This window comes from Siphateles boraxobius, unplaced genomic scaffold (genome assembly GCF_051911475.1).
Source record: "Siphateles boraxobius isolate OS27281-9 unplaced genomic scaffold, OSU_SipBor_1 77, whole genome shotgun sequence".
In the NCBI taxonomy this organism is placed as follows: domain Eukaryota; kingdom Metazoa; phylum Chordata; class Actinopteri; order Cypriniformes; family Leuciscidae; genus Siphateles; species Siphateles boraxobius.
This window is the reverse complement of record NW_027509205.1, coordinates 3,202,786-3,214,940: the sequence shown is the minus strand read 5'-3', so window position 1 is coordinate 3,214,940 and position 12,155 is coordinate 3,202,786. Positions and strand designations below refer to the sequence as shown.

Sequence of the window (12,155 nt, the reverse complement as noted above, 5' to 3'; positions counted from 1 at the left end):
AAAAGGGACTCTGTAAGACGTGGTGAGCCGAGGGGGAGGCGAGGAGGGCGACGCCATGCCTCCGCTACAGGTTATATGTGAATTATTTGACATTTGTAGGAATTTACTATGACAATGTTGGACCAACTCAAAATAGAACAATGTAATTGTTTATTGAGAGTTTAAAATATTCAAATATCTAAAAAGACATTAAAAAGTAGATAAACCTTTCAGTGACACTATTGTAGAAGACACTACCAAGTACTTAACAAAAATATGTCTGATTTCATAAATTGTTTAGTATATAGTTTGAAAAGAAGAACAAGAATAGAGTGTGATAGCCTAACTTGTTCTTATTCTTCTATGTTTTGTTTTACAGCCACATACCCCACGGTTGAGTGCTCCCTGTCATCCAGTGTGGAGGTTCCACTTACTGCAACCTCAACAAGACTACATCCTCAAGAGGAATTTGGTAATTCACAGTGATGAATTTATGAATGTACAGTATAAAAAAAGTGTTCATTCTGATACTGATCAGTTGACTTTTAATTGTTCCTTATCTATAGTGAATGATCCCTTACAGCTTTATTTTTGGATTTTCTTTACAGAAAAAAATATGGAGAGGCTCTCTGATATTTTGGCGTCATGTCCTTCTGCTGCTCAGCCTCAAAGTAGCTCTGCATCATCATGGTCTTTTCGGCAGCAGAAAGCCTCAGAGCGCTGGAAAGAAGCAAGGCCATACCACCTAAAATGCCTTATTTCAAAAGAGGCTGTTGGTCATCCCCTGTGTTGCCTTTGCAACGAGCCTGCTGTTATTAGGTTGGTTTTCATTAATACCAAACTTAAATTACCCAGGGTAGGTTTGCTGAGTGCCCTGCTTTATAGGCTAAGATACATGTCTTTTGGGATGGGAGAAGACTTAGATACCCAGATGAAAAACACATTAATGAGAAAAGTAAATCTAGGACCTTCTTGCTGTGAGGTGACAGTGCTAAACACTGAGCCACTATGCAATCCTTTACAATTAAATCAAACCTGGAATAGCTTAAATAGAGTATACAGTACTTTATATGAGTTATTCACCTGAAATAATGTATTATATTATAATATTGTTTTCTTTTCTCCCTAGGTGCAGAGAGTGTCTTCCTGAGGAGTGGTTCTGTGGGGACTGTGATGTATTGCATCACAAAAAACAGCCACTCCACAACAGGGAATGCGTGATTCGTGGTTTTTTTGAAGCCATTCCTCCAACCACATGCATCATTAAAGGGGAAGATGGATATTGCACCCATGAGCAAGGTACGTTCTCAAGAAAGCTTTAATTTTGCTGTTCAATGTATGTCTGCAGACAGTTACAGATCATCTAAATTATTTGTTTTCCTTATTTTTGCCAGCTTGCATTTTGCCAACTGTGAAGGTGCCAGACTGCTCCTGTGGAGGCACAAATTTCACTGTGTTACCAGGCAAACCAGTGATTTTAATTACCATCAATGGTATAAAAAATATATATATATATAATTTGATGTTTTTCACACTAGTGTGCTGTGGCATTGTGCTTACAATTGCAGAAGTGTCAGAACATATGGAATAGCACATGGTATTGTTATTAACTGAAACAAAGACAGATGTTTTTTTGTTTTGTTTTTGTCCTCCACAAATAAAAAAATTAGCATCTTTCCAGCATGATGTCCAATCAACACAGCAGTGTGGAATTTAGTGAATTAGAAAATATAAATGTGGGATTATAGGAACTTGTGCAATGTCTCTGTCATGTATTTGTCTCGTGTTTTGTGTGCAAACACATGGCCAGTTGTTTTGGGCTATGTGTTTGCATTGTCTTGTGTTTTACCTCGTTTCCTTGTTAATGTTGTATCAGTGTCACCTGTGATTGTGATCATGTGTCCTTACCACGCCCCTTGTTCCCTCATTAGTATTGATGTTCATCGGTGTCACCTGTGTCTTTGTGATTATGTGTTCTATGTAAGCTCCCGATTTTTGTTCCTCAGTGCTGTTTTGTCTTGTTAATATTCGATCCTGTGAGTATTGTGATCTGTTTGTGAAGGTTCCAGGTCTGTTTTATTGTCAAGTCTAGTTATTGTTTCAGTTACTGTTTGTTTGCCCCATCGTGGGCTTTTGTTTTCTGGTTGTAAATAAACCGTGTTTTATAAAGTTACTGTCTGCGCTTGGGTTCTATTTAACGTAACGTGACAGTCTCTCAACCATTCACAATGTGCATAATGAACTAAGTGTTGTAAAGTTAAGTATGTGGTAAGTGTGTATTTTATATATATTTATATTAATTTGTTGTTTTGTTCCAAGGGCGTTTTGACTTGCATCAGCCACTGTATGAATGTCAAACATGCCAGCAGCAGTGGACCCCTGACTTTAAAGACCTCCTAAGAAGTGGATATTGGCCAGCCTCCGTCACCAATTCCACACTTTATACACTGGACCTCCTGAGCTCCCTTCACGAACTCAAGATCATATCTCCGGGATTCTCCAGACAAGCCTTTGCAAAGCTGCTGGAACATCGCACTAAGTGTGGAGGAAGAGTAAGTGTAAATGTAATTACCATTTTATAAAAAAAAATTAATAAGCAGACAATATCAAAATACTATTTCATTCTATATATTTTCCAGTCTGGACCCATCAACGGTGATGCACTGCAGCGCAGCTTCTTAGAGCTTTCATATGCATCATATGAGGAAGACCAGCTCTGCTGTAGTGCTCCTTTCACCTGCCCAGCCTGCACGCCGGAAATGTTGGCTGTTTCAGCAGATGGAAATAGAAAGCTATATCGCTTTCGCCGAAACGGAAGGTGATCTTTCTTCTAGTCTTTTTATTGATTTATTTTCTTACTTCATATATTTCATGAATGGATTTTCTATTTTTCTTTCTTCCTCAGCTCTGATGATCCTGGCTTTTTTGAGGGGCTCTTTGTGGCTGAAGACAGTACGGTGTCTAGTTTTGTCGACACCATACAGAAAGCAGTGAAAAATGCAAGTTGACAAAATAGTTGTTACAATAATAAACGTAACCCCCACTTCAATTACTCCTGCCTACCAATTACAAAATCAAATTAAGAAAATAAATGCCATATATTGATTGACAATATTGCTTTTATTTGATTTGTCATGTTTGTTTTGTGTGTCATAGACACAGGGAAGAGGCACATGTGGGGACTCCCAGTGGACAGCAGCGAGGGAGACTTCAAGGAGGGCTTCAAAATTGGATGAAGAGGGGATGGAGGTTGCTGTGTGCCGCCATGGGTTCCTTCTGAAAGCCCTTAATATGTACAGGGGGGAGATATTTGCCTACCCTCTGTACCTTCAGAAGGAGCTCATGCCAGCCAAGGCACAATTCTTCGCAATGGACGTGGCATGCAAATACTGGCCATACCTGGAGAAAGTTGCTAGTGTCCTTCCTGCTCTTCAGGAACTGACCACTATGAAACCCTTTCTCAGTGTAATGCATGCTCGAGCCCATGCTACTAAGTGTGAGGTGTGTATAATATTTTGGCATCATATGTACATTTGTAATATTTACAAGCACATTAATAATATGAAATAAGTTAAGCTACACTATATTATCTTGTCTTTTTGCATAACCATTTCTTGCATGGAATGTAATGCCCTTTGATGCAAATTGTGGTTTGTGATATTGGGCTATATAAATAAAATTAAATTGAATGTCTTCCACCCTTTACTAAAAGATTAATTGGAGTGGCAGGAACCAGGAAGGAGCAGGGACAACCGCTGGTGAGGAGGTGGAGCAAGTGAACAGCTACCTCTCACGTTGTGCCCTGACAACCAAATACATGTCCAAAGCAGGTGATCGGAGTTTGCAATATTCATGTATACTTTTTTTTTAGATTGATCATCATAACCTCATTATTTGCTTTCAACAGCACGGGTGGACATGCTTACATTGCATGCAATGGGGTGGAACGAGAAAAAAAATCTCTCTTTACATCAGGCACTTTCCACAAGATATGTGAAGGTAAGTCTCATATTAATTGTTGTGTGTCCTTTTGTGTTTACTTGGCCTGTTGTTAATCATACAAAGTTTTAATCCTGATTATTGTGTAAAACTGTTCATCAGACTTGTCAGAGACTCCAGGATGAGACTGCAAGGCTAGCTGACCTAAAAACGGAGCTAGATTGCACAGATGAAGTGGTGTCACAGTGGCTATCTGATGTAAAGGAATGGGCAACTGGTGGTAAGCATGACCAGATAAAAGAAACAACCATCCCTTTCTACAATCTAAAGTTTGATATTAAAGAGCAGCAAAAAATAGTAGGTGGATCATCATCTAATGTGATGCCACATTTATGTCAGGTTTATTACTATATTCCAGTTCCCTGCAGGAAGTGCACATACAAAGTTTAAATAAGTTGGATTAAAAGGTTTTACATAAAATTCAAACAGAGAAACGGTTCTGTGTTTTAACAGTAAATTTGCTTTCACTATTTCTTCTACAGAGACACCTGATACATCTCGTGCCAGTCAATGCACAACACTCAGAGGAATGCAGCAATCAATTGAGGGGCTCTACCTTAGTGTGAGGCAGCGGAAGCGAACCCTCTACCGTCAGAATGGTATAACTATATAATAGGTTGATAAATTCAGGCTACTGTATGCATCCTACTCCACCAACATGGAATTAGCAAATAATGTAGTAGCACAGTTCAGCTCAATCATTGAATTCTGTTCTTTAAATGACCAGTCTGTAGGATTTAGTGGTATCTATCGGTGAGGTTTGACGATTGCATCCACCTCCCCTCACCTCTATCTTTCCAAGCTACGGTAGCCGACGAGAAAATGTGCGGTACTATCTAAACCCAGTGTTTGTTTGTCCGTTGTGGGCTACTGTAGGAACGTGGAGGTGCAACATAGCGGCCTCTGTGGAAGGGGAACGTATTTAGATACAAAACTGCCCATTCTAAATTAATTAATGCACTATTATTTTCAGGCAATCATGAAAAGTGTGTTAGTTACTCCTGCAAATAGATTCCCCCCAAAATGTTAGACGCTGAACAATTTGTTTCCCATGTCAGTCTACATTATAATTTTCACATACTTCAATAACTGGAGCTTTGCTTTTCAATTTTTTGGTGCTATCATTTTTTTCTTGTTGAAGAGTTCTGTCAAAAACCTCTGCCCCTGTACTTGTCTTTCTAGACAGCAGCAAGTTTCGCCATCGCCTTCGAAGGAAGCTGGCAGAAGACAAAAAACTCCTTCAGGAGATACAGAAATACAATGATCTTGTACTAGAATCGGCAACAACCATTGACGTAGCTGTGGTGGAGCATTCCCTAACTGGAGAGAGTACTGCGTCTCAAATATGGCCGTGGGAGGTTCATGGCAGTGGTATGTTTGTTTTTAGATGCTTCACAGGAATTTATTTACAGTTCTGCTTTATAGAGTATACTGAACTAAGGCATGCATGTTACATATTGAGTGTTGTAATATTAATCTAGTTTAATGGTGTATTTTCAGTTTTCTTATGTATCAATTTGATAAAGTCAATGTTTGTAGTGATTATGCAAGATTGTCTCATGTATACATATAACTGTTATTGATTCTTAGCAAACATTTCAATCAAGAAACGAGTGCACGACCAAGTGATGTTAACAAGGCGACTGCATGAGGAAACAAGAGTTTTGGTGTTGGAGATGGCACAACACTGCACATGGTTGCAGAGCCTGGCAATGGTTCTCAAGAACAAGTTGGCTGAGGAGGGTAAGTTTAATTAAAACCCTGTCCATCTAATGTGTTTAAAAAAAACACATCAGTCACAGAACTTGGATGGAGTAGAACGGTTATGGCTCTCTTTGCCGTGGTCCTTTGGGATATACATAAAATGGGGATTAAAGTTGTTACTGTAGCTATGGTAACAAGTCAGTAAGGCTATAAAGATTCACATTTGCTTGAAAGATGTGCAGATTTGTTGTACTATGTCTGTTACTGGAAAGCGGAAATGAACAAAAGAATTTGAACATTGGAATTTGTGTCCTGATGTGCTACATGGGGTTAGCATAACATCAAGATTAATCTTATTATCTCCTCCAGTCAACATAGAAAACCTTGCTGGTCAGCAAGTAACACAATGTGTTACTTCAGCACAACTGTAGTGAAGAAAACTGTTAACTTAAAACAGCTATCAGACAAGTATACTGTATGCTACTTTGGGCCTCCCTCCATAAAGTCACCTCAGTGAGCCGTCATGTTGCCTTAAGTTGTTTTATACAGAAGCTAGCCTGGTCCCATGTCAGCGATACACATAAAAATGCCAATCATTCTGCTATGTAGATTTGAATTGGTACATCTTTTTACTCCATTTAAGTTATTTGGCCTTATGAAACCATCTTAAAGGTTGTATCAGTGATTTCAGGCCCAAACATAAATGATCACATTCATCTAATCTTTCCTAACGATCCGCTAGCTGCCCGCCCCATAAGCAAGCCGTCAAAAAAAAAAACGCGTCTCTGTAGGCAGCCTAGGCTCTGAGATCTGCACACAAAAACGATTGCGCTTACCTGCACACAAAAACGATTGCGCTTACCACCACTCAAAACCAAAGTAAATAGTGTTCCAACCAATCACGGCGGGTGTTGTGAGGTTTTGCGCTCGTGCACGGCTGCCTATGACGGCTGCACGCAAAACCTCACCACACCCGCCCCTGTTGGTGATTGGTTGGAACACCATTTATTTTGGTTTTGAGTGGTGGTGTTTGTGTGCAGATCTCAGAGCCTAGGCTGCCTACAGAGACACGTTTTTTTTGACGGCTTGCTTATGGGGCGGGCAGCTAGCGGATTGTTAGGAAAGATTCGATGAATGTGATCATTTATGTTTGGGCCTGAAATCGCTGATACAACCTTTTAATATAGTTTGTCTTTAATGTAATCTCGTTTGTATTTTGAGACGTAGACCAGGGAAATGAGGGACTTTGCTGTCTCTTAAGAAGAAGACTGTCAGAGGTGTCAGAAAGGTTCCAAGTCGTCCTCCAACAGTACAAGACTGCCTTAGGTCCTGAGGCCTCTGTCCTTCTACATGTTGAAGAGGAAGATCAAAGTGGCCTCAGTAGTCCAGACACCAGTGAGGATGAAGAGGAAAACACAATTTAGGTTATTTATTATGTTTGTTTGTTTTTTGGAATAACCCCCTGTTACTGTTATTCTTAATTTATTTGTGTATTTTATTAATGCTTTACACACCTTACTTATTCTAAAACAGCTGAAATTCACCCTCTTATCTAGGGATGGGAATCGAGAACCGGTTCTTCAGAACCGGTGCCTAGTGAATCGATTCCTTGGAACCGTTAGCATGCCTGCTTAACGATTCCGCTTATCGGTTCCGCTCGTTGCAAATGTGTCATGACGTCACACACGCGCTGCGTTGTTTTGGTTCAGAACGCAGAAAACATGGCATCGAGGCAGAAGCGCTCTACAGTTTGGTTATATTTCATGCGAAAAGACGACAATATGGCGCCGTCTAGGGCTTAAATCAAACTTCATTCACGCACACATTTATGAAACACTTGCATACACTACGTAGTCAAACATGCACTGCTGAATGCGCAAACAAATACATATGAAATGCACAACGACACACCTAAAGTCGCACACGCACATACTGTACAAGCAAACTCTACACACACGAGATGTGCGGAACTCCAGGCACATACTCGTATGAGACGCGCGCGCACACACACACTCTCCACGCACATACTCGTATGAGACGCGCGCACACACACACAAACTCTCCACGCACATACTCATATGAGACGCGCGCGCACACAAACTCTCCACGCGCGCGCACACAAACTCTCCACGCGCATACTCGTATGAGACGCGAGCACACACAAACTCTCCACGCACATACTCATATGAGGCGCGCGCGCACACACAAACTCTCCACGCACATACTAATATGAGACGCGAGCACACACAAACTCGCGCACATGAAAGGATGACGGCGCCTCATAACAATACGGTCACTTGCAACACGTGTAAAATTTCCATTTCATCAAAAGGGGGAACTACATCCAATAGGCTATGCAGAAACATTTGGCCACACAGCAACAGTGTAACATACACTGATGATGAATGAGCGCTGCTTTTAAATGAACACTTTTTTTAAACAAAAATTTCATTTTCTTAATGGCATAAACAGACTTTAGTCCCATGAAACTTAAACTGGAATGTCTCTGTTTCTGTCACTGCGACTTCCCGAACAGGCGAACACGCACACGCACGCACACATCACTTTTGAAGTAAAATTGAAAATTGATGATGCAGTGCATCGTAATGCATCGAGATATCGAATTGAACTGAATCGATGACATGATAATCGTAATGAACCGAACCGTGAGACCAGTGTAGGTTCACACCCTAATACTCTGTGCTTTGTCTTCTGATCAGATATTAAAGCGAGTTAATACAAACAAACAATTTGTACTTATTCCCTCACCCAATGAGAATCGATAAGGAATCGAATCGATAAGCAATATCGATAATGGAATCGTTAAATTCTTATCAATTCCCATCCCTACTCTTATCCTAATTCTTGCTTTTTTGTTTTTCTGTGTTTCCCCAGATGGAAGCTGCACGAAGGACTATGTTGAAGGAAATGGACTTGCCCTATATCCGTGTATTATTATTATGCTGATTGATTAACCACATCAAAATCTTTTTGGAAATTCAAACTGTGTCTTTTAGATTTTCCAAGTAATTTAGTAAGCACATTGCACAGTTCGTTGAAAATGCACAAACCTCTCAGTATAAGTGCACTAATCTTGTTAAATGTTAACTTTGCATGTATGATATTACCAGATGTAATTACTGGGCTCATATGATATTAGGGTAGTGTATACTCTTTTAAGAGAGACTCCCCTTAATTGTGGTGACCCTGTAACCTTTCCTTTTGCACCAAGGTTAGGCCAAACTTTTGACTTGCATACAACAAATGTTATGAACCGATTTCTGTAATTTGCTGAGCAATGAATCATGTTATGTTGACCTTATGACATTCCCTGTAGCAAAATCATTAGACCAGAATGTAAAATTGAATAGTCTAATTGGGCAGATTGCCATGAAATCTTGTAAGCACATGATGACCTCATGACAATTCCTCTATCATCACATTTAGGACTTAATGTGAAAACTCATTCTTGATTGCATATCTCAATATTCACTTATTCTGCGGTGCAGCAGCAGTGTCTGTGTCAGTCTATGTCATTTTGTTTTTCCCCAGAGGAGGCTGCCTATGGATCACTACTTGATTGAGTGTATATACCTGTTGTGTAACTTTGTTACTGCAAAGATGCATTATAGTATGTAACAGAAAAATACACCGTTTTTTATTTTATGATTATACTTTATATTGTATATTATTACAGATGACTTAATTCTTTGTTCTGCTGGAGGTTTTTGCAAGTGAATTTAACCTCAGTCCAATGTTTTTAAATGCAGCCTTATGGCTTTGACAAATATGCATTTGGTGTATTTTCACTGGTATTGTTGAGAAAGACGAGAAATAAAGTATTTCCAAAGATTAATATTTTGTTTTTAATTTTTCATACTTTATTGAAAAACAATATTTTATATTTTTATAGTTGATAAAAAAAACATCACACTGTGGAATCTTGTTTACAGATAAACTGTTTAACAGTTTAAACTCTGTTTAACATCAAACTGCATTATTCATTAATTACTTTAATGCATGTCTTTTTACTTATTTTCAAACAATCAACCTTGTTTGTAATTAAACAAGATCTATCATAATAAGTAATGTGTATCTGTTACAGTTTTTCTCTAATGCTGAAACACTATAACTATGGATTTGAACTCAAATTTCAAAAACGCAACACCGTTTATCAAAAAGCATACCCTTTTCCTCAAACTATAAACACTACTCCCCAGTTTTGACACATGAGTCAGATTTGTTAAACTTTCACTGCAAAACTTTACACACATATCCATTTATCATTGCCTACACAATGTTGTAATTTAGAAAGCACTACACAAAGAGTCAAAACTGATCACACAGCAATCAGAACCTTCAACAGATCGATGAAACTGACAAGATGAGAGGGGGAGGGCAAAGAGACAGCAGTCTCAGATGAGATTTGTGCCAGCTCCCTAGTTGGGGTCATCCCTCTGTTCCCACAGCTCTAAGTTACCATGGCCCTATGTTCCCTCTGCCCTATGTTCCCACATTTCTGAGAATTTTCTTTTACTGAAAATTTTGAAAATTAGGTTCTATGTTCCCACAGCCCTATGTTCTCTCTATATTTGTCTAATTTCAAAGATTTTTCTAAAAATGAAACTCTAAGTCAAGTCATTTTCTTACCACATTTAACCATCCCCTGTCCCCCAAGCAGTTACTGTAAGCAAGAAGCGCCAAGTCACCAAAAGGTCGGGAGAAATCTGTCAGGAACTCTGTGATCCCACATTTCTAGAACATTTTCAAAATTGAGTATTGTGTTCATAAATTTCCCTATAATTTCAACAGCTAGTCTATACTACTACAGCTAGTCTACACTACAGCTATTCTACACTGCTACAGCTAGTTAGGGTTAGGTTTAGGGTTACCCTAACCCTCTGTAGGAACAAAGAGCTGTGGGAACTTAGGGCTCTGGGAACATAGGGCTGTGGGAACATAGGCACGCTCCCCCCTGTAGAGACGTGCCATTGAACTTGTTACTAAGCGTACAAATCAGCGTCCATACTTGAAGTTCTTCCAGTTTCCAGAGTAGGGTTAGTTTTAGGGTTATAAAATTGTAGCTTTACTATATATATCAACAATCACCTACAGTTAAAATATACATTATACTATATTTAAATGATCAAGATGAAAAAAAAATCGCTATCAGGTCATTGAGTATATTCGACTGTTATTGTAGTTGTAGAACAATCAGGGCCGTCTTCAATGTACACTATTTACAGTTTTTTTCCAACTGCTTGCACACATTTTCAAAACTATGTCACCTTTTTTCAAAACTTTCCCAAAACTGCACACACAAAATTGTGTAGCCTAGTGTTTTGAAAAAGTGTTTTATGCAATTGAAAACTGAGTCAAAGGCTGAGAAATAGTTTATTGTTTTTGGAGATGTGGTGTGCAGTTTTGCACTTTGAGTGAAAGGTTTCAAAAAATCGTGTGACAAAAAAGATTTTGTGTGTAAGCAGTTGGGAAAAAAACTGTATAAACTACAATTCCCACGAGAGACGCGCCATTGAACTTACAAAATGTACAAATCAGTCACCATACTTGTAGTTCTTCTGGTTTCCCGACCAGGAATAATGTTATAAAAATGTGTCTTTACTATTCTATATTATGAAGCATACATTATACAGCCGAAACATACATTATGCTATATTTATATATGATTAGGATGAAAAAAAAAATCGCCAAGACTTCAAATCTGTGGTTTTAGCTGGTACAGTAGACATGAATTCAAGATTGTCGACGGGAGTTATGCTACCCCAAAGAGCGACTTATTATGTTTATTTATTTAATTATGGCCTGCAAATGTTTGTTTTACCAACTGATGAATGTAATAAACTGCCACTTATAAATATGTCAGCATTAGATGCAATAAGTATACAAACAATATAATATTAAAGAATTCCAAAATGTGTGAAATGCTACTCTCCAGATCAAGACCTTCTCAATAAATCAATATTTGGCTTTTTAACTAGTGACAAAAACTGTTTAGAAGATAAAATCATTTATTTTATTTGGATGAATTGGTCTGTTTATCAGATTTACCAATTGCTATAATTTGTTTGTCAAGAACAATAGATAAAATTGAATTGCAAGTAAAAACTTGGGGCCACTGTTTCAAATATGTGAGTGGCTCCTCCCCTAACAAATGTAACCTCACTCCAATTTTTTTATAAAACTTGAGAGCCCTGATTAAATTATATATGCTAACCTAAATTTTAATTAAAAAAGAATCCACTTGTAAAGTTAAACAAATTTCACATATAAATATGCTTAATGTAGTCTGTTTATTTTGTCTCAACCACTTCATCCTCATATTGTTTTGAATTAAATGTATGTATGGAAAAGTAAAACAAAAATGATCATCTTTTGCAAGTGTTATTGTAGTGTATTTGTGTTCTTTCACAAAAATATAAGTGGAAATATGCCAAATGCTTATTTATTGCTTA

At 38.3% G+C, this 12,155-nt stretch overlaps 1 protein-coding gene and 2 long non-coding RNA genes across 3 annotated transcripts; all 3 read left to right on the top strand.

Annotated features, from left to right (window-relative positions):
* Positions 1-1,116: 1,116 nt before the first annotated feature.
* On the top strand, positions 1,117-2,525 carry LOC143726014 (uncharacterized). The gene is made up of 3 exons (XR_013198374.1): positions 1,117-1,278; positions 1,374-1,472; positions 2,299-2,525. It is a non-coding gene; the product is annotated as an uncharacterized LOC143726014 (long non-coding RNA).
* A 156-nt stretch (positions 2,526-2,681) lies between these two features.
* On the top strand, positions 2,682-4,591 carry LOC143726065 (uncharacterized). Its single transcript, XM_077219051.1, has 7 exons — positions 2,682-2,797; positions 2,885-2,978; positions 3,136-3,480; positions 3,692-3,809; positions 3,887-3,978; positions 4,081-4,198; positions 4,461-4,591. The coding sequence occupies exons 1-7, from the start codon at positions 2,739-2,741 to the stop codon at positions 4,589-4,591; spliced, it is 957 nt and encodes a 318-aa protein (XP_077075166.1). The 5' UTR covers positions 2,682-2,738.
* Positions 4,592-5,294: 703 nt separating this feature from the next.
* On the top strand, positions 5,295-9,508 carry LOC143725672 (uncharacterized). Its single transcript, XR_013198300.1, has 4 exons — positions 5,295-5,349; positions 5,569-5,721; positions 6,910-7,106; positions 8,578-9,508. It is a non-coding gene; the product is annotated as an uncharacterized LOC143725672 (long non-coding RNA).
* Positions 9,509-12,155: the final 2,647 nt, after the last annotated feature.